Source organism: Molothrus ater, chromosome 1 (genome assembly GCF_012460135.2).
Source record: "Molothrus ater isolate BHLD 08-10-18 breed brown headed cowbird chromosome 1, BPBGC_Mater_1.1, whole genome shotgun sequence".
In the NCBI taxonomy this organism is placed as follows: Eukaryota; Metazoa; Chordata; class Aves; order Passeriformes; family Icteridae; genus Molothrus; species Molothrus ater.
In genome coordinates this window covers 106,729,797-106,752,136 of record NC_050478.2, presented here as the reverse complement: position 1 = coordinate 106,752,136, position 22,340 = coordinate 106,729,797, and the positions used below count along the sequence as shown (strand labels likewise).

The 22,340-nt window shown below is 40.7% G+C and overlaps 2 protein-coding genes across 3 annotated transcripts; both read right to left on the bottom strand.

The window, feature by feature from the left end:
* Positions 1–3,620: 3,620 nt before the first annotated feature.
* Positions 3,621–14,340, bottom strand: LOC118699447 (histamine H3 receptor-like). 2 transcript variants are annotated; one of them, XM_036403472.1, is made up of 4 exons: positions 14,264–14,340; positions 10,042–10,330; positions 7,284–7,450; positions 3,621–5,486 (listed from the first exon to the last, which is right to left on the bottom strand). In XM_036403472.1, the coding sequence occupies exons 1-4, from the start codon at positions 14,324–14,326 to the stop codon at positions 4,701–4,703; spliced, it is 1,305 nt and encodes a 434-aa protein (XP_036259365.1). In that variant the 5' UTR covers positions 14,327–14,340; the 3' UTR covers positions 3,621–4,700. The 2 variants fall into 2 exon arrangements, with proteins under 2 accessions (XP_036259365.1, XP_036259381.1); XM_036403488.1 differs by having other exon boundaries at positions 10,042–10,385; positions 14,264–14,328.
* LOC118699481 (histamine H3 receptor) lies at positions 12,889–22,067 on the bottom strand. The gene is made up of 3 exons (XM_036403518.1): positions 21,700–22,067; positions 19,042–19,208; positions 12,889–16,457 (listed from the first exon to the last, which is right to left on the bottom strand). The coding sequence occupies exons 1-3, from the start codon at positions 21,944–21,946 to the stop codon at positions 15,663–15,665; spliced, it is 1,209 nt and encodes a 402-aa protein (XP_036259411.1). The 5' UTR covers positions 21,947–22,067; the 3' UTR covers positions 12,889–15,662.
* Positions 22,068–22,340: the final 273 nt, after the last annotated feature.

Below are 22,340 nucleotides of genomic sequence, written 5' to 3'. Positions count from 1 at the left end.
TTGTAAGGATGTACCCACAGTGCCTGCCTTCCAGGCATACGAAAGCCTACTCGGGAATATTTAAGATAAAAATTTTGGGCAGAGTTGTTTAGCAAGGAGAGAAAGTAAACTAACAAGTATACACACAAGAGAAGATCAGAGCACTGTGCCAACATTTAAAGGCAAGAAAATTTGATCCAGCTTGAAGTATAGTAGCTAGATCACCAAAAAAAGGGGCTAGAAGGGGAAAGTCTTCAGAGAACAATACCTATTGATTACCAGTGACATACTAAAATCTGCTTTTTCTACTTCCCTGTTTGCACAGTAAAAAATTGAATTTCACCTCATTACATGATGCTGTTCCACTTTTGCCACACAAAAATCCAGCCACTCCACTTTATGCCAGTTTACTCTATTTACACTAGGAAAGCTGCTTCTAATGCACTTCATTAACACCGCTGCTAAAACATTGTGTTTAAAATAGATGCCTGCAAGTTGAAAACAAAATCAAAGGAAAAACGGAAAGGAAAAAATCCTGTTCTGGATTAATTTTTTGTGTTTCTTGGCTTAAAATCTCTTTTATGTTTTGTGAAAAATCTGTGTCAATATGACTGGGGAACTGTTGAGCAAGGCACAGAGAAATATGTGTCAGCAGATCTATCGATACTACACAGTATGGAGGAACATGAACTACCTGTTGCAAAATGGGAAATCTGGTAATACAGGAAATACAAAAAATGTGGTGAGTCTGCAAGGAAAAGGAATGCAGCACTGAATGATACAAGTGAAGGGAAGATTGATAAAATGATAAAATATTAGGATAGCACTGGTAAAAATAAAAAAAAAAGGTAAAGAGTTGGATCTGGAATTTTTTGGAGGAAGAAGGCAAGAGATCCTTTGCAGGCAGAACTGAGAACTCCTAAGGAGTCCTTGATCAGATTAGATATGACCCACTGGTGTGGTTTCTTTCTGAGAGATGAGTGATAAGACACACTATGCTGCTGTGGATGGCTTCAGTTCCCCAGGTATGGCCGGGGCAGAACATGGCAAAACACAAGGTGACAAGCTGGGTCCAAGGCCAATCTCAGCAGTCGAGTTAAGACTTCAAAAAATGCGGAAGACAGTGCTCAGAACAGCCTAAAAGCATTCATGTATCTCAGGAGAGGACCAGCCCAGTTTAATGATGCTCTTAGGCCCAAGGCTGATGTAAGGAGTGGAGGTCCAGGGGAGGTCAAGCCATGGCAGTTAAGTCCTATTGGGTGCCCACAAGGCCCTCACACAGAGTAAGACTTAATTGCTCTTGACTTAGCTTTCTCAGCAACAGGTGCTGCATGACTTCTTTTTGTCAGAGCCCAAATAAGATTTTTTTCATGAAGGACTAAGGTGATGTTCATGAATGAAACTAAAAAGGCACCTCTCCAAGGTCCAGACAAATTCCTCCTAAAAAGCATGGCACTGTATTTTACCCAACTTTTGATTTTGGTCTTAGGTGCACATCTGAATTTTGGGTTGTTTTATGGTTTTATCAGTCCAAGGGAGGAGTGAAATCTGCATCTGATGATGGTATCAGATTTTCCCTCTAACCATCAGCCTTACTGATGCCTTTCATCGCATGGGTCCCAGCCAGGGCTTGCAGGACCTGCACTGACCATGGGCTCAGAGCAGGCATAGGAAGAACCTCATGCCATCAGCATGAAAGCATCCCTTAGGTCAGTAATGCAGATTACTTGTGCAACTCCCACAAGGACTCACTGTCCACAAGAGTCTTCTTTGTCTAAACCCTTCCCCTGGCAATTCCAAGTGTTTACACAGCCTGGATGAAAGGCAAGGGGTACAAGGTACAGAGATCTTGTGAGACCCCACCTGGAGTTCAGTATCCAGCTCTGGGGTCCCCGACATAAGAAGGATATTGACCTGTTGAAGTAGGTCCAGAGGAGTGATACAAAGATGATCAGAGGACTGGAACACGTTTCCTATGAAGACAGGCTGAGTGAGTTGGGGTTGTTCAGCCTGGAGAAGGTTGTTCAGCTCCAGAGAGACCATGAAACAGACTACCAGTACCTAAAGGGGGCTACAAGAGAGCTGGAGACAGACTTTTTATAAGGGCATGTGGTGATAGGACAAGAAACAATGGCTTTAAACTGAAAGAGGGCAGGTTTAGGTTAGATATTTGGAATAAATTCAGGGGTGGTGAGGCACTGACATGGGTTGTCCGGAGAAGTTGGGGATGACCCATCCCATCCCTGGGAGTGTTCAAGGCCAGGTTGGATGGGGCTTTGAGCAACCCAGTCTAGTGGAAGTTGTCCCTACCCATGTACAGATGATCTTAAAGGTCCCTTCCAACCCAAACCATAGCATCAATGCTATGATTGTGGGCCTTTCTCTGCTGGAAATAATATCTCCATCAGAAGAATAAAGAGACTAATCTAGCCCCTCACCTAAACAAAGTCCATTTTGCTCTCCCACCAGCTTCTTTCTGACTACTCTATCCTACTAACAGTAGCTCAGGAAAAGTGAGGGAGACAAGACCGACTAGATTCACAACTTATTTCCCAGTACAGTTGCAAAAGCTGACAAAAGTAAGCCAGAGGTAATACTGGTATGTCTGCCCACACCTCTAAAACCAAGTTTGTACCTAGAAGCACAGTCCTGTTGGAGTGTTTATTCTGACAACTTCTAACATGTCAACTCAGCCCAGATGGAGGCAGAATCAGGTGTTTCACTGCCCCTCAGAGCACCTAAGCCTGTCCTCCATATCTTGTATCAACTAACCTTAATTTGCCTTTCCTTGGCTTTGCAGAGGGCCCTGCTGCAGCATTCATAAGACTTTGGTCAGTTTATAAATAAATCTCTGTTGATGCCAGCACTCAGCTCTTGTAGCCTGTACCAAAGAGCTGTGGCAGAGACCAGGCTGGTGCGAGAAGAAAGCAAAAGATGTGAGCAAGGAAGAGGAAGAACAGAAAAAAACATAACACATCATAGATATAAGATTATGTGTTCTTATCTACATATGGAAATAGCTAAATTTCAAAAATATCTTTTTGATAAGCTAACCAGAATGAAATCTTTAAGTCTGTATTGCTGACACAGTCAAAAAGTATGTCTTGTAAACTTTAAGGAGGATTTGCTCTAAAAGCTGACACAGAAGGATCTGTTTGCACGTGCTCAATGCTACTGACTTTACAAGTTGTATTTTAAAAGAATGACAAAATCTTTGCAGGTGCAGGACTGATACATGCTGCACTTAAAGAAAACAGGTGGGTGTAGTGGCTCTTGTGTTTTGTGTTCTGACATGCTTTGGAGATGCACAAATGCTGACTTCTAGCAGTAATTACAAGCCCAACTCACTGGCCAAAATCTTAAAACAAATGCAAAAAGCTGCTCTTCAAAGTTGTTTGTATTGAATATTAGAGTTTTCATCTCATATTTGAGAGACATTACTTTTTACATTGCTGAATACATGTTTAATTTGTTTAAGTAGAAGAGTATAAATTATCATATAGCATAACAAAACATATAATGGTGATTAAATAGTCGTTCAGCCTAGAACATTCAGAAAGCTGTTAAGTAAAATATACTAATATACTATATGAATATACACCAAAAAAAACCCAGAAGATAAAATGGACACCAAATACCTCTCACATTTCTTTAGTTTTCATTATTCCATTTATTTCCTAGACTTATACTTACTGACCATGTGATGAAAAGAAATTATTTACATTTTAAAGTTACACCTGTTTATTTATTAAGGAAGTTAATACCTGGTAATTCCAGAGCCATGCAAGTAAATAGTCCTTAACAGTATGGAAAGTGTGTATTGAAAGAAGATCACCTCCAAGCTGTCTCAGCTCTCACCACACATACTACAGGCAGCATCCAGGCCAGCCATTTTCCTGACTCATGCAGAAAAACAAACACAGCCTTACACAGTGTGTAAGAAATATACCATTTATCACAGCCTCCAGCTGGGGGCTTGTAACAGAAACAGAATTGGATTTTTCCCCCCAAGGAGTAAGAACAAACACTTCTCTTTCTATGATCTCTCAAAACTATGTCTGAAGAAGGCTGGTTTCTTGCAGAATAGTTGGACATCCACATAAATGCTTTACACACCTGAATTCTCTACTGCTTGCATCTGAACAAAGATAGTGAGCAATGCCCTTCTGCAGAGAACACATATATCCAGGTTTTTGAAAGTAGCTCCTATTTGCTTCTGATGGCCAAAAACCTTTAGTGAAAGGAATTAATCCTGCTATGTGCCTGGCAACAAAAATCATAACTTCATTGCGTGTTTCATATAGACAAAAATCAGGTTCTGAATGCAAATTGTTCAAAATAAATAGAACAGAGAAGATAGTAACTTTAGAACACTATTGACCCTAAGAGTAATATACAACTTTATTGTGTTTTTTACTTTATTATCACCTGTGAATACAAATATAAGAGGTACTGCAATTGAAGATAACATTTTCAGCAATCAAAATTAAGATAATGTGGATAGACTACTTGGGAAAGTCAGACAGAGGCAATAGCCTTTAACTGACCAATTCAAATAGCTGGGAAAAGTACCCAAACCTTGGCCATGCACATTTGTCTGCAGGAGGACATTTCACAGAAGGCTTATTTAAATTCTCCAACTAGTTTAATCTCCTGGAAAAGACAAAATCTAATTTCAAACAGTGGCTATCTACATCCTTCATCCAGCTCCTCTTGGACCTCTAAAAAGAACCTGATCTCAATGTTGCAAACTTTTTGGGACATAGGATTTTCAGAAAAGACATTCGAAATTTAACATGACAGAGAGGATAAAGAAATGGGTTCAATGAAGAATTGATCCACAAAAGCCAAAAGGTTGCTTCATACAGGAAGTTATGGACACAAGTTCCCTGGCAGGGCCCACGGATAATCATTAATAAAGAGTATGGGGCCCAGCAAATGGCAAACACACAGACAATTATGGCAAGAGACTTCGCTATTTTCTTGTCCCATTGCAGTTTTGATCTGGTCTTTGCACAGAAAGAAACAGAAAAGTCATTTCCTGGGGTTACAAAATTGTCTGTGGATGGAGATGAGCAGTCAGTTCCCAAAGACTCTTTCTTTGATCTCATGGAAGAAGAAACACTGTCCTCTGCTTCTGATGAAGGAGATGATGCCCCTGGCCTTGGCAAGCCACAGAACCTCCAGGACAGGCTGCTGCTCCTGGGAGGCTCACAGTCCTGCACGCTGCCGCGCCGCTGCCGCCGCTGGATGTTGTGGAAGATGTGCATGTTGAAGTAGGTCACCAGGAGCAGGGGCACAAAGAACTCCAGGGTGGATGCACACAGGAGGAAGTACCAGTTGTGGAAGAACTCGGCGTAGCACTGATCCACCGGCACCACGCTGTGTCCGGCCACATGCTCCCAAAACAGGATGGCTGGGCAGTACAGGAGGAAGGCAAGTAGCCAGATGGCCACCATCTTGATGGCAGGGTTGGATGTTATTCCCTGCTGGGCTCTGTAAGATACCTGTGAGGGGAAAAAAACCATTAAAAGTTCAGACTTGTTGAGACCCATTTTGGGACTAAGAGAGCAGCCAGAGACGAACTCAAGAGGTGCTTGGTAACACAGAGATGTGGCTCTGCTGATCAGCTGAAGCTCACCCAAGCACGTTCATTTCATTGATGCTGACAGAGCTTAGGGTTGTCTCTCTACAAGTTAATGTCACTGTAATATTAGGGTCCTGACACTGCTAATGTCAGGGTCCGGGTCCAGGGGATGAAACATGGTCATCCATCAGTGCCTAGTAATTTGGTATGCCTTGTTTGAGACACTTATGGTCTGAAGTGCCAGAGGAATTAGCACTTTATAGCTGTTGGGCAGCATGAATCCCACTCACTGGAAACTGCACTGCTTTTTACAGCATTTTACAAACAAATAACAGTATGTATCACGGTGCTCAACAAAAAAGGTGGCACATAGATCTATACCTATAAGAAAATTACTTGCTAGAAAATTCATAAGGATGAAGGAATAGATACCACACCTGCACCACAGCCCTTAGCTGATGAAACTAAAAAAATCACCCATTTTCTTCCTTCTACATCCACTCCAGAGCCAGTACATATTTTCCACTATATGTTGCAGAACATATAGATACAATGTGGCTCACATCCTGATTCATCCCTTTCACAGGAGGAATGTGTAATTCTACAAGCTTAAACATCCAATTGATAACAAAAGTTTGAGTTACTGTCACTAGAACTATCATACAAATGTCCATAGGTCATAATTGCATTTGTAGAGGTGCTGTGAATTTTGCAATTCGTAAATGCTGTGTCTTTGGCTTTCCAGCGTAAAGTTTCTTACACACCAAAAACTTTGGTGTTTGATTTCCAAGATTTTTTCCTTGAATAATAAATAAAAATAAGATAAATAAATAAATGAATAAAATAAAATAAAATAAAATAAAATAAAATAAAATAAAATAAAATAAAATAAGAAGGCAGTTACATGAAGTTAAATTAATTACCACAAATAAGACTGAAATTCTATTGCATGAAGTTTTGTTGACAGTCTCATACACAGAAAAGAGCTGGAACCTTTAGTTCTCTGTGACATTCCTTGCCACCTGAGCTAACAGTGGCTGGTGAGAAATGCTAGCCTCCACCCCTGGCATGGCCCAAGACATAAAGCTCACACCAGGTATGCAGGATTCTCTGCAGAAAGCAGAGACAGAATGTGTCTGAGATTTGGGATTCTTCTCCAGACACAAAGAGGAGTTTATTGCTGCATATCTAGAGGCAGTGATTGCAGTCTGCCCTTTTTTCCACTTTCTGCCTGTTTGCTCTTGCTCCTGGTCTTATCCAGAATCAGTTTTGACCACATCTCAGGTCTAGACACCCTCCCCAGTGTCCTTTATTTTACTGCCCTAGCTCCACTGTATTTAACTTTCATGCCTGATTTTAGGTCCAAACCCAAATCCAGTTTACTCTGAATTTCCTCTTTCCCTGCCCTGTTTTTACCAGTCAGCTTCCTTACCCTTTTTACTCCCTAGACTACTTTTCCTCAGGCAGTAACATGACAGCAGCTTGCAACAGAAATTGTTAGAAAACTCCTGGTTGACTGGCTCTGCAGTGAAGCATGCCCAATGTAGAACATTCACCCCATCTGGCTACAAAATATCTAATAATCACCACATGCCAGTGTATTTTTGAGGGGTATTATCTTCATTAAATTTGGGCTTATACTCATCAGCATGGCAAGAGTTGGTGAACATAACCATCCAAGGAAAAAAATCAGAGAAGCTCTAAACAGGTTACTTACAGCTTTAGTAACTGACAGGAAACGGTCATAGCTGATAAGAACAATGTTAAACACTGAAGCTGTGCAGAGGAGATAGTCCATGACCAGCCAGAGCTTGCAGATGCCTCTTCCCAAGTGCCATTTCCCTGTCAGGCTGTAAGGGATGTAGAGGGGCATGCAGAACACACCTGCAGACAGCAACCACAAAAACACCATGAGGTTCATAGGGACTGCAAACTCCTGGAAGAAGAGAGACACACTGTTTTGGTATCTGGGTTAAAAAAATCAACAAATCTATTAAGGTGAGTATGTAATTTATATACATAAGTTCTTAAATTCTCATTAAATCTGATGGTGACTTTCTATGACTTAGATCTTAGTGTGATTTATGTATGCTGATTGCTGAGAATAAACTGAAAGCAATTCAGCAAAGAAGGATTTACTGAGAAAGAAAATCCAAGTTTAACCAACTTAGACTCTAAAGGTATAAAATTAGTGCTGCAGCATATATGCACTGTGGTTGCATTCTGATAGGTAACCTCATTTTGTTTCCTCTATTCTTTCATCTGTATTAGAATTTTCCCTCAAACACATCTGCAGGTGTTGCCAATGGCAGTTATTCCTGCAAAATTGGTTAGCATTTGTAAACTGAAGACAACATATTGGGCAGTCTGTGTGGTGTTCTACCAGAGATAGAGCAGACACAGCAGAAGTATGAACCTCTCATTTTTAAGAATCTCATGCTTCTTCTCTACTTGAGAATAACTCCAGAACTATTTTGGTTTGTTAAATTTGTGTTTTGTCCAAAAGACTTTCCAGTGAAGTACTTCATTAAGAAAATCATGTTTGTGTTTTATTTTTAAGCAAGCAACTTCTTCATTTAACACTAACAGTATTTCAGAAGTGTGGTACAATAGCTGATTCTATGTTCCTGAAAATGCTGATCTACCAGAGACAAATAGAAAATTATATATTGCATCAAGATCCATTTAAAACTCTCCAGAATACTCCTTTCTTGACAAGTCCATCAAGATCTTAGAAGTTACTAAACATATCCAGGGTGATGTGGTCTACTGACAATAAAACTCTGGGCAATGAGCTGCCGGACTGTTATCAACAGGGAAATGCTCACAGCACTTTCAATACTGATGGCTTATTTTAACATATTCCTTAAATACAAGCAGCATCACTGTGGTACTAAATGCTCATTTTTCATGGTTGCTGATAACAGCTAATGTTCTCATGAACTTCAATTGGATCGATGTTTGGCACCATGTCAAAAAGTAATGACTGCTTCTAGCTATACATATAAATATAGAGGCAAACCCCAGGTTTGATATTTGAAGCTCTTCTTACTTTTACTAATTGGTGGATGTAAAAGACATGAGTCACATCTCCATAAATATTCCAGACTTTTAATAAATTTAAAAAAAAACAACCAACCCCACCACAATTTCAGAAAATAAAGCACTTCCTGCCAATATCAGAGACAAAATCTTAGATTTACAATCTGTATAGGCCAATCTAATACTGATGGCAATCATTTCCTCTTGGCTGATTTAAGAATGCATGAGGCACCAGCCTCAAAGAACAGATGCTGAAGGTAGATATTTAACTCTTTTTACTGAACTATGAGATATGAGGAGAAACAGACTTTTGCAGAAGACCTGAGCAATGAAATAGCAGCTCCAGCAAATAGTCTGCCTTAGCAGGAAAGCAAAGGCTTCATCATATGCATCATTTTCTGCTCCATGGGGCAAGTCCCAGAATAAGGCAACACATGTTATAAATGGCATAAATGAAGGAAAACCTTAAAGGCTAAACTAATACACTTCCCCTACACAGCACTGACAAAGGAACAGCATTTTGTGGGGATGGTATTGTCAGAAGTGCAGTATGTCTGTGGCCACAATTTCCTTTCTCACAGTGCATACTGGTGTCTGTGACTATCCTGAAGAAAAAGCCTTTGTGTGCAGAAGTACCTCCTCGCCAGCCTCAAGTCAAGACATTTTCTGGCACATCTGCCACAGAACTATGGTTTTTCAGGATTTCTCTGCCACATGGGCTGTTTCCCTGGCTTCAGCCATGGAGGAGTGCCTGCAAAAGACATTCACTCCACCGTCACCTCACTTGGCATCACCAGCCAGGACTGGATCCATGGCAGCTCCAGCAACAAACTCCCTGGAGTTCTGCAGTGACGCTATGGGAAGAGGGGACCAATTAGGAATATAGATGAGGGATGCCAGCAGGGTGTCAAACTGGTATCAAACAACCCATCAGATCATAGCCTGTGTTAGGCTGAAGCCAGTAAAAAGTCCTGGTGATAAAGTGTCTTGCTGTAGTGTAATAACATTCATAAACCATTTGTACTATGCAGAGAAGCAATTAATTTACCTGGATGTATCACACATAGCTGTCAAATATGTGTCAGCTGTTCTGACGTGTGTGATGAACACCTTATATTTGGAAAGACAATGGTAAATCATAAACTGCAGCAAACAACCTCTTCAAGAAGTATTCACATATAATAGTCACTCCTTTTTTTTTGAAGCAACATTAAAAGTATTTGTATGAAAAATAATGCATTTCTCATTATAACGTATTTTGAGACATATTGGCTATTAAAACACTTCATGCAGCTTCCACCATTCCCCATCGTTTCCCCAGACTCAGCTGGGAAATAGTTCTCTCAGAAGAAAACACATAGAAAACAAACACCAGTGCTTCTCCTAAGAGTCCTACAGCACAATTGGCACGTGGCTCCACAGCTCTCACTTACCCACTGCAAAGTCAGAAACAGCAAGATTCAGAAAGAAATAGTTACTCCGATGCCTGAGGTTCCTGTCCATGATGAAAGCAAGGATCACCAGCATGTTGCCAAGGATGGTCAGCAGACACAGCAACACCATGAGGAAAGCCAGCAGCACCAACACACCCAGGGAGAGCTCGGAGCTCGGCGACTGGATGGCCCAAGTCTCGTTACGCGTCTCAGCCACGTGCGGAATTTCGGCGGTGCTGTTGTGCATGGTGGGTGTCCAGGTCAGGTCAGTCTGGGAAGGAAGTTGTGTCTGCCAAAGTTATCCAAAAGGTTGAGACAAGTCTATTAACAGACTGGGCTTAATACTGAAACATAAAAAGAAAATATTCACAATATCAAAAAAATGGAACACAAGAACTCAAGACCCTGGGCTCTCTGACATTTCTTGATTTGAATGCACCTACTGGCCTTAGAAAAGACACCTCACAATTAGTTTCTTTCCTGGACATGGAACAACTCTTCTCACAGTCAAGCAGTTTGCATATGTGCAATGTGTGAGTGGTTTTGCGCATCAAATTGTGCTGAAGCCATATCTCATTTTCATCTCCACAGTGGTGAACAGGATTAAAATTATTACAATTGTATTTCCCTTACAGTGAAATGTAGACACTTTTGCACTTGCTGCTATACCACTTTTTAAATTTTACAGTTAATAAAAGAGATATATTTCTTAGTGTTGCTGCTTAAAGAGCATTTGTAATACAGGTCCATACAGCAGAAGCATCACCAATACCTCTTCAGCTCACCCTAACCAGAAGTTCTGGGCAGAACAAACCAAATACTTGGACTTTGGAGGTCTTTATGGTGTGGCACACCTAATCCTGCGCCTTCCAAGTAATCCTAGATATGCTCTAACTCCATGAAGTACCAAGCCTTTAGCCCTTTTCAGGTGTGAGAAAAGACACCCCCTCCTCATCACAACTCCATGGTGGCAGTGCACAGAATTTGGTAGGCCATGACTGTGGCTGATGCTCACTGACTCTATAGCACCATAGCACACTGAGTGACCAGCATTTCAAGCTGCAGCCATAATGCCAGGTACTTGGGAAGATACAGGGCAAGAAACAAGGAAAGAGAGGGTGGGCAAAATGTGGGGAGGAAAGATGCAGTGCTCTGCTACTATATAGAGGAACAAAAGGAATTTTGTTGTAAAGAGTCATTAAAGCAAAAAGTGTAGCATGACAGAAAAAAAAGAGACCTCACGAACGGCAAAATGTGGCAACGAGACACAGCTGCCTCAGATGTGTGTGCATAGCTGCAGCCTGGGAAGCAAAGGGGAAGTACTAGATCTTCCTGTGCAGTCACCAAGCCACACTTGACATGGGTGACATTATGGTGAGAGCACATTGCAGAGCTCAGGATAAGGGAGGTGATGAAGCCTTCTTTAAGCAATTCAAGGAAGCTTCTGATCACAAAACCTGCTTCTTATTTAGGACTTTAGCATTTATGGCATCTGCTGGAAGTGCAACACATCAGGTGCTAGCAGAACAAGGTTCCTGGAGGCTGTCAGGGGGAACTTTCAGACACAAGTCCTGCATGAGCTAATGGGGGTGATGCACAGCTGAAACACCTGCTCAGTGGTAAAGAGGAGCTGCGTGGGGATGTGCTGTCAGTGCCAGACTCAGACGAAGTGATGATGAGGTAGTGGAACCCAAGATCCTAAAGGGGATGAGGAAGGAGAGCAGCAGTGCTGACCATGGGCTCCAGGTGAGCAGATTTAGGAAAGTGTTAGTGGGAATCCCATGGGAGCAGATCCAAAAGACAAGGAGCTCAAGGAAGCTGCAGGCCTCTAAGGACAGCAACCTCCATGCATAAGAATAGTCTATCCCTGGTCTCAAGAAAACAAGCAGATGTATTATGACAGTGGCTAACCCTGGAGACTACAATGTGAAAAGGCAACACAAAAGAGTTTGAAGGAGGGACAGAACACAAAGGAGATATTCAGAAATGTTGTCTGGCCACATGAGAATGATGTTAGGAAAACAAAATCTTGCCTATAGCTGATGTTTGTAAAGGACATCAAGGACAATATGAAGAACTTCAGCCACTCCATTAACAGCAAAATGGTGAATAATAAAAATATTGGTAGCTTGCTGGGTGGGACCAGTAATCCAGTGACAGCAGGTGCAGATAAGGCTGAGGTACCCAGTGCTTCCTTAGCTTCATTCCTCACTAACTAGGTCTCCCTTTCTCTAAGCTTAGTGAATGAGTTCAAGGATGAGAACTGTCATGAGCAGGTAAGAATAAAGCAGGATTACTTGAGGGGACTTGACGCATAAAAGTCCATGGAACTATCCACTGTGCTATCAAGAGAACCAGATACCACCTTTGCAAGGCCACTTTCTGTCCTCTCAGAATGGTCTTGGAGATAAAGGGAGATTCCCAACAACTGAAGAAAGGCAAATGTTGCAATGATTTTCAAATGCTGCCACAAGGACAAAAGGTCAGATTGTCTTTAGTCCTTGGGAAAATAATGGAGTGAGTCCCCTTGAAAGGTATTTCTGAGGATCTGGGGGAGGAGATGGTGACTGGGAACAGTCAGCATGGACTTACCAAGGGTAAATCATGCCTGAGCAACTTGGTTGTCTTCTTTGATAAAATTACTGGACTAGTGGACAAGGGGAATGTAATCATTTGCTTTTGTAACTAGGAAATAAATCAAATGTTGAAGTTTTAATCATAGCTCTGTCTGACACTCAGGGGGAAATCTATGTGGTATTTCTTTTGGAAAATAAAGGACATGGACATTAGGAGAACCATTAGGGTTCAATGTTTGCTTCAGAAATAAACAAAAAAAAGATAACACAATTTCTTTCAACATGTACTTTTATTTATTGAGTGGTTTTTTTCTTTTAAATCTGAGAGGGTCAGATTAGAAAAAAACTGGTGTGGTTTGAGTTGAAGCCCACAAAGTTGAAGCTCATATAAGCTACTGTCACCATGTATTTAGAAGGCCTACTGAACATCTGCAAAGACAGAAGAAAATTCAAGGACATGACATAGTGAAATGGATGAGTGACTGGTTAGAGAGATTTCGGTTAGAAAACCCTTTGTCAAGAAACATCCACTTGAATGGGGGCATAAGAACAAATGCTGAATAAGTATCTTACCATAACCCTGAAAAATATCTGATTTGTGATTTACAAAGGAGAATATTTATGATGCCACCCTGACCAAGACAGGGTGGGCACAGCAACCCAGTGCTTGACTTACCCTGGAAGCACTAAGCAAAATTTTCAACAACAAATTCATCTAATACAAAGGAGTGTTGAGAGAAAACAGTTTGAACACTGTGTGTGTAAAACAGACTCTAAAAAACACTGATCTCTAGTAGCTTCACCATGCTATGTTGTTTCAAGTTCACTCCAGATTGTGCTGCCTGGCAAATTCCCTGACTAACTAGTTTTCCAGCATTGCAAAACATGGATTATCTAGTTTATCTAGTCAATAATTTGGTAGGTTATTTTTCCAAAATGAACCATACATTCTTTAAGCACAAAATGCAAACTGAATTTTTATATTAAAAGCATAGGGATAGAAAGCAGACAACCCAAATACATTTCTATCTTGGGCCCATCTTCAGTTTGTCTATTTAACAGATGTTTAGTACACCAGCTCTTCTATAAATGTTTTAACTCTGTGTGTGTGTGTTTAGATTTTTTTAAGCATCACAGAAAAACAAACCCCACAAAATCTATGCCAGCACCACAGCTCATGACAGTAAAAACAGCTGTGCTGAATCAATGACCTCCTCCTGAAGCTGCACCTCTCTTAGCCATCAGGCTCACAATCCATAACATGATCCACGTGAGGCAAGGAAGCATAGCAAGAATGAATGGTGAAAGATAATCTTCCAGCAGTGTGAAAACTGGCAAGAGAAGTCTTCAGTTCCAGACCTCTGAACAGAAAGACATTCTAGCTCTTCAAAGCCATCAACTTTTGTGCTATAATTAGGCTGCTTCCATGCATTTGAATTGTGTTTGCAAAGGAGTACTTTGTTATGGCAACACTCCTACAGCCAATTTCAAATTAGATCAAAAACTGTTTAAATTCACTACTGCTCTTCATTGTTCTGTGCATCAGATTTCTCTTTCCATATTTCATACATTATTATATTTATAAACAAAGAGGAATAAAATTACACAAAAGGAGAGAAAAAATGTAGCCAGTGACTCTCACTTACCCATCCATGAAAGCCTTCTGGGGAGTTGCAACACTCAACACATGGTAAGAAAGTTTGGCACATGGAATGGGGTGTAATCAAGCTCCATTGCTTCCTCCAAGACCTCTATTCACTCCTTTCAGCACTGGACATTTGTTTGTTAAGAACTGCTTAAGATATCTCTGTATCAGCTTCCAGACCTCTGTAAACTTCATTCTCAAGCAGTGAATATGGCCCTTGCTCCCTAATTGAAAAAATCAAGTTTGATATTTGTTCTGTGGCAGAGAAAATCCATATAATGTCACAGTAACAGGACACAAAGCACTGATCTAGTATAAAAATCACTCTGTCAGATCAAATTTGTTCCAGACATTTTGATGGAATATCTTTGCACTTGCAAAGCTTTATACTCTAGAGGCTATTGTCTATTTTTGCACAGACAGCCAAAATCATAAATCCAGTATGAACTTAGCACTGCTTACTCTGCTAATTCAACAGGAATGTGAACACGTGCCCAAGCCTGGCCGATCTTTCAGGTAATCACATAGTGCACAGATCTGGCACTAAATGTCATTTAAGATGACCAAAGGGGCAGCCACTGTCAGGTGAAAAAACAGTATGGGTGACAAGACATGGGTGACAAGACTAACAGCCATTTGTGTCTGACACTTTTGATAACCAGTCTCAAAATTCTCATAGCATGGAAAATTTCATTCTCTGAAAATCATTCAGAATTACTAACTTACATGTACTTTGTCCTGCAATGCCAGGTATGAGCTACATTAAAACTTGAAAAGGACAGATATGGCAGGTTAGGCAACCCATTCACTTGTGTATTGTTCACTGTAGGGATTATAACAAGGAGAGGGCACTCTCTTGTCTTCATAATAGTTTATGAAATGAAAATATACTGCTTCTGTGAGTATTTTTACAATCTTTTAAAAATGTAGTAGTATTGCTTCTTCACTGATACCTTTATATTCATAAATAGAACATAAATTTTAATTCAACACATACATGAGCAGGTATCTCCCTCCAGTGACTCTCTATGGAGACAGGAAGAGCAGAGCTCTTTCACAGTGCCAGCTCTATGTATTAAACAAAGGAAAGAAAAAAGAAAAGAGAAAGAAAAAAAATATACCTCACACTCACAAACCAAGAGGACATCCAGCGAAGCTTATTATTCTTTCAATGCACTAGAGGATAATTAATCTAGGACCATACCAGTAAAACCAAAAATGAGATCCTGAAAATTAGCAATATCAGGGCAACTACATAACTCTGCTGCACTCTTAAACAATGTCAAAGAAAACATTTAGTAAATAAATGTTTTCTTTCTCTATTAATGCCAACGATACATATGAAAAGGTATCACTCAATAACAGAGGAGCCTTATCTGTAAGACATTCCTTTTACCCCTCTAAATAGAAGGCGTGTTACCAGATCTCAATGCTGCAAACTTTTTGGGACATAAGATCTTCAGAAAAGCCATTCGAAACCTCATATGACAGAGAGGATAAAGAAATGGGTTCAAAGAGGAATTGATCCACAAAAGCCAAAAGGTTGCTTCATAGAGGGACTTATGGATGCACTTTCCTTGGCAGGCCCCATGGATAATCATTAATAAAGAGTATGGGGCCCAGCAAATGGCAAACACACAGACAATTATGGCAAGAGACTTCGCTATTTTCTTGTCCTGTTGCAGTTTTGATCCAGATCTTGAACAGAAAGAAGCAGAAAAGTTCCTTTTGAGAGCCGTAGAACTGGTTTCTGTTCGAGATGGACCATTAGCCACCGCTACTGGTCTCCATGACCTCGTTAGTGATGAAACACTGTCCTCTGCTTCTGATGAAGGAGATGATGCCCCTGGCCTTGGCAAGCCACAGAACCTCCAGGACAGGCTGCTGCTCCTGGGAGGCTCACAGTCCTGCACGCTGCCGCGCCGCTGCCGCCGCTGGATGTTGTGGAAGATGTGCACGTTGAAGTAGGTCACCAGGAGCAGGGGCACAAAGAACTCCAGGGTGGATGCACACAGGAGGAAGTACCAGTTGTGGAAGAACTCGGCGTAGCACTGATCCACCGGCACCACGCTGTGTCCGGCCACGTGCTCCCAAAACAGGATGGCTGGGCAGTACAGGAGGAAGGCAAGTAGCCAGATGGCCACCATCTTGATGGCAGGGTTGGATGTTATTCCCTGCTGGGCTCTGTAAGATACCTGTGAGGGGAAAAGGACATGTCACATATTCAGACAACATTTTGGGAGAAATTATCTCAAAAAAACATGCGTAATCAAGCCAAAAATAGTATTTGTTCTGTATTTCCCCAGATACCTAGAATGTCCTCACTATGTAAGGTTCTGAAAAACTGCTAGTCTTGTTCTCCTTACGTTGCAGCCCTGTGATTTATTTTAATACTGGACATAGGAGAGGAGCAGAAATTATGATGGCTAAATTTTCATTTGGCTTCCAGGTATGAAAGGACATAGCTTGTTTCCACCAAGAGTAAAGCAGCAATAAGGAATTGGTAAGAAATTGGTTTATGATTCATCAGCCCAGTCTCAGCAGAGAGTGAAAGCAGCTGTGGGAGTTCCTACATGCCCAGCAAAAGAAGAAGCCTTCTATATTAGACAGGTTGCCATGTGAGACTGCAAACACCAGACAATATAATTTCTCATACTGTTTCCTCTTGCCATAGCAGAAAAATCCCAGATATATACTATAACACCCCCAGACTTATTGAATCACTCTATTTTAATGTTAGCCTTACCTTGTAAACAGTTCATTCCACTACTGAATATCTTGATGCTTTTATGTCTACCCAGACAGCACATTAAGAATTAAAATAAAATCATCCAGGGTTAGGAAATACAAGAGCTAAGCCCACCCTGTAATAGCTCATTCATACTCTTGGTCCCCTCCATCTTTCATACCATAAGAAGATAAGTTAATGAAGAGCTGGATAATTTTATTTCCTCTATACTGTTCAACATTTGGCATCTCAGGCTTTCCTCAGAACTGCCGCCTTTCTCATCAGCTTCCTATACTGTTCATTAGAAAAGCATCTGCATGATACACAAGTAATAATGAATGGCACCCTCACAGCCACACAGCACACAAAGGGCATTGTCCCTATTTCACCAGCAAGTATCAGAGCAGTAGCTCAGGGTTACGCACATTGGTTTGGATTCTCTGTTTTAAATATGTGTAGCCTGAAGATTCAGACTCCTCTATATCTTAAAGCATCGTATTAACTCCATGCACAGCTCCAGGTCTGCAGTAATGAATTTGCCACTCTGTGCAAGACAAGCAGCTCAATTTAGAGGCAGAAAACAGGAAGCTGGGCACAGCTTCACAAATTATTAAGTCTGGAGTGACTGGAACCTGACCACAGGCTAGCTTTGCAGCAGAGGTAGAGGTAGCTCCCAAGTCTATGAGGAAGCATGGTGTCTTTTCTTTGCATAACAGCCCTGTTACACGTTCCTAGAGTCACTCCATCCTAATGCCCTAAAGAAGAAAACCGGAATGTGATCATGTAAATGAAGACCATCAGCAATGGCACAAGAACATGGATCTCAACTAGGTTACAGAGGCCCTTTTAATTTACATTATTCTTATTCTGAGCTCTGCAGCTTCGTTAATGTCTTAAATACAGGGATTCTTATACTTTTCAGCTTAAAAAAACCCAAAAAGCCAAAAACCAAAACCAACAAACTAGCAAAAACCAACTGTAAAAAACCACACCACTAGGGAAGAAGAGAAAGTGATTAGGTATTGCATCAGCATCTCCCAAATGAGAACCTCCCAGTCTAATATGAAACATGTCATTGAAGCAAGCAGGCTCATCAGCCAGGAGAAGAGAAGGCTTTGGGGTGACCTGACTGCAGCCTTCCAGGATCTAAAGGGCAAGCAGAGATAGGACAAGGGGCAATGGCTTTAAACCAAAAGAGAGTAGGTACAAGATATTAGAAAGAAATTCTTTACTGTGAGGATGGTGAGGCACTGGAACAGGCTGACCAGAGACATTGTAGATGCCCCATCCCTGAAAGAGTTCAAGGCCAGGCTGGATGGAGCTCTGAGCAACCTGGTCTAGTGGAAGGTGCCCTTGCCCATGGCAGGGAGTTGGAACCAGATAATCTTTAAGGTCTCTTCCAAACCATTCTCAGATTCTATGACCAAGCACCAAGCAGAGCTTAGAAATGGTGAATGATAATATTTCTTACTTGATTCCTTGGATATCTTCTGAAACAAAAGAATGACAACGTTCAAGAAACATCTCTTACCTCTCCACATATTTTGATTCATTCTTCTTTTTGCTTCAAGGGATCAGTTTCCACTCAACTGCTCATTGTCAGCATATGTCAATCACCCCCTGCAGTAATTCAGATCCCCTCTGATCTTCACTCAGTCCATCTCATTGTCTCTCCAAATGCTCTTCTTACAATATCTATCCAAGCCTAAGCACATCCTTGACTCAACCTAGTTTTCATCACCACCAACTCTTCTAATGGCCAAAGCCCAAGTTCTCCACATGCCTGCTGTCTCTTTCCCACCTGAACCTTCCCATCTCCTGCGTAGTGTAATTAAATAACTTCTAGTGCAGGTGGCACAAAGGTAACATTGAAATCATAGCAAGGCAATGTCCTAAGTCCTAATGCAACATTGAAGCACCTGTCATTTTTATATTAAAAAATGGTACCAATAACAAAGCACCATTTAGCTCAAAGTTCCAACTGTGAAACGCTCTGAGTTTTATAGAAATCTCAACATATATAAAGCAATAAATAGAAATGCTAGCCTTACAGCTTTTGTAACTGACAGGAAACGGTCGTAGCTGATAAGGACGATGTTAAACACTGATGCTGTGCAGAGGAGATAGTCCATGACCAGCCAGAGCTTGCACAGGCTCCTTCCCAAGTGCCATGTCCCTGTCAGGGCGTAAGGGATGTACAACGGCATACAGAACACACCTGTGAAAAGACACCAAATGCACTGCATGAGAGCAGAGAAGTATCTGATAAAAGATTGATCAATACTGGCTGGAATTGCCACATAGATGGCTTTGTATTACCCTGCAACCAAAGAACCTTTACTACAAACTAGGTACTAGTCACATTCTTATAATTAATACCCCTCTGAAAGGTGTATCATATTTATTATGTATCATTTTTACCTCTCCAATTAACACCACCTGCTAAAAGAAGGAGCAGCTGACTACTCTCCCTGCTGAAGTAAACATTCTTCTGTGCTATCTGCTGAAATTCAAACAAACAAAAACATCTTTCCCCCAATGAAATCCACTGTTTTCTATAACAAATTGCCATGTTTCTATCCTCTTAGAAGCATAGGTGTCAAAAAATGTTTCAGAAGTTAACTTCTTACAGAAATACGAGTTTTGGACTAATTTTAAAAACTATATGATCAAAAGGCTGACAAGAACAGCATAGTTAATTAAATGCACCCAGCCTAACCTTTCGCCTCATCTTAAATCTTGATAATAACCACTTTTCAGGGGTGAGCTGATAGGATATTATCTATGGGAACTCAACAGACTGTGGGAACACATGAGTGACCCACCCACACCCACTGCTACCTAAATTTAGGCTGCTAAATCCAAATGTTGTGAAAGTGCCAATATGACCTCATTTTTAATGGATTTTGAGGTGATCATCCTACACAGAATCACAACACAGCCTTGGGAGGCTGAAGAAGAACTAACAGTGCAGTCAACTGGGATGCAGAAATGCAGTGAACAGCATCAAGGCTGCAACAAAATGGAATCACTGCATTTACAGTGCAATTAGCATCACATCTTTTGAGTAAAACATTATAGATTTTAACATTCACATCAGGAAAAAAAATTTGGTTTGAACTTTAGATTTACTACTTAATAGTGTGTACTCCTGTAACAGAGTATCTTGAGAGTTTCCATTTCCATAAAAATCTTCCTGTTCTTCTCCTTGTACTAAGAATCAAGAGATCTCTATTCAAACCCAGCTAGAGGACTGAAGCACAGAGACAAGGAAAAAATTGCTGAATGTCAAAAGCAGCTAGATTAGATATGTTAAAAGAATAAGCAAATGATTCTGCAAGCTTTTAGCAATTTAGATCAAGTAAGTAAGGATAATTTAGGCATACCCCAAATCTAAATTATATAGCTACAAAAATACAAATCAGTTTGACTCTAAAGTCAAACTAAGACAAAGGCATACCTTTTAACAAAATTTATAATTAAAAACTAGACATTCAGGTAAACATTAATATCACAAAACAAAAAATTATGGAAAGTAGGTAATGCCAAGTAAGTTGTATTTTCTTCTTTGGCAGAGAAGTTATTTACTTTGTAGTTCTCAGCTAGAGCTGGTGTTTGTTCAGTATGATGCCAGATGGTGAATCAGACGACAGAATGCCAGTTTGTCCACTGGTTTTCTGCTCACTGCTCTGTTTTTTGACAGTGCACTGTAACTGGAGAGCAGGCAGCAAGAGCTCTGTAGCACGGCAAAGGAGAAATAAGCTGGAAGAAAACATCAAGCATATGCAGGGAGGTATCAAAACATTCTGCAAGGAGATATGGACATCACAAGGATAGGACTATAAGAAGCTGTGCCCCTGACAGAACTTCTGGCACTGGCAAAAAAAGTTTTTAAAAAAAGTTTCTTCTGCTCTTTTACTATACTTCTTAAAAGTGTACTTAAAAAAATTTTTTGTGATATGACAAGTCAGAATACAGATTTCATTAAACAGCCAAAACTATTTAAAACCATCATTCTACACACACAATAATTTAACCAAGGCTTTTTGCAAAAACACCCAACAATTCACAGAATATTGCAATAGTTCAGTCTCCAACTGAACATCACACTACTGTTTTAATTGTACTTTTTCTCAGTACAAGTTTCAAAACTAAATGTGTCCCTATGTATAAATATACATGTAGCATCAAACTTCTTAGAAATTGCTTTATTTGTAATTTTTTATTTGCCTATACAAACACATATTCCTAAGTTATTACTCTACATAGAGCATGTACAGCAAAATGCTTAAAAATAGCATTCATCGCTATTTAGTCACAAACGTTAGGCGATGATCTGTATTGTGTGATAGCAGACTGAAAGAGAAGATATTGATCATGTATGCAAGAGCTGCCAGACAATATAAGCTGTATTTGATTAGACTATCTAAATTTCAGCCAAAACTCTTCACAAACAGCTCCCATTCTTTGTTATCCATGTATTCCCATAGTAGTATTTTATCCTGAAACGCTAAACAAAGCATCCTTTATTTTCTAAAAAATAATAGCCTGCTAAAACACTTCATGCAGCTTCCACCATTCCCCATCCTTCCCCCAGACTCAGCTGGGAAATAGTTCTCTCAGAAGAAAACACACAGAAAACAAACACCAGTGCTTCTCCTAAGAGTCCTACAGCACAATTGGCACATGGCTCCACAGCTCTCACTTACCCACTGCAAAGTCAGAAACAGCAAGATTCAGAAAGAAATAGTTACTCCGATGCCTGAGGTTCCTGTCCATGATGAAAGCAAGGATCACCAGCATGTTGCCAAGGATGGTCAGCAGACACAGCAACACCATGAGGAAAGCCAGCAGCACCAACACACCCAGGGAGAACTCGGAGCTCGGCGACTGGATGGGCCAAGTCTCGTTACGCGTCTCAGCCGCGTGCGGAATTTCGGCGGTGCTGTTGTGCATGGTGGGTGTCCAGGTCAGGTCAGTCTGGGAAGAAAATTGTGTCTGGCAAAGTTTTCCAAAAGGTTGAGATTCATAAGGAGTTAAAATAGGATGGGTCAAAAATCCAATAAGCACCCAAAAAAATTTTTCTCAGGAGGGGAAAACATAAAAAGCTTTTGATACTGGATAAATATAGTTTTCCTAAGGTTCTCTTAAAGCAGAACTCCAGCAGAGTTCTTGTTAAGAAATATACTGCTTTTTCATGCTCGTATTTTAAAATGCAAGTTCTTCTTTAAGCAACATGATCCTTATCTATGGAGGTCAGGAGGGCTGATTTGAGGTTCCCCTCTTGCTTCCCTCCCTCCCTTCCTGATGTGTTTTGCTTGCTAGCATTATATACGACTTTTTCTAATTT

Coding starts and splice junctions, on each gene's coding strand:
- LOC118699447 (XM_036403472.1), bottom strand. CDS start 14,326: ATGTGCCAAACTTTCTTACCATGTGTTGAGTGTTGCAACTCCCCAGAA. Junction 10,331..14,263: donor CAGAAGGCTTTCATGGATGG/GTAAGTGAGAGT, acceptor TAACTTTGGCAG/ACACAACTTCCTTCCCAGAC. Junction 5,487..7,283: donor TCCTGTCAGTTACTAAAGCT/GTAAGTAACCTG, acceptor TTCCCCTCACAG/GTATCTTACAGAGCCCAGCA.
- LOC118699481 (XM_036403518.1), bottom strand. CDS start 21,946: ATGCACAACAGCACCGCCGAAATTCCGCACGCGGCTGAGACGCGTAAC. Junction 19,209..21,699: donor TGTTTCTGACTTTGCAGTGG/GTAAGTGAGAGC, acceptor GTCTTTTCACAG/GTGTGTTCTGTATGCCGTTG. Junction 16,458..19,041: donor TCCTGTCAGTTACAAAAGCT/GTAAGGCTAGCA, acceptor TTCCCCTCACAG/GTATCTTACAGAGCCCAGCA.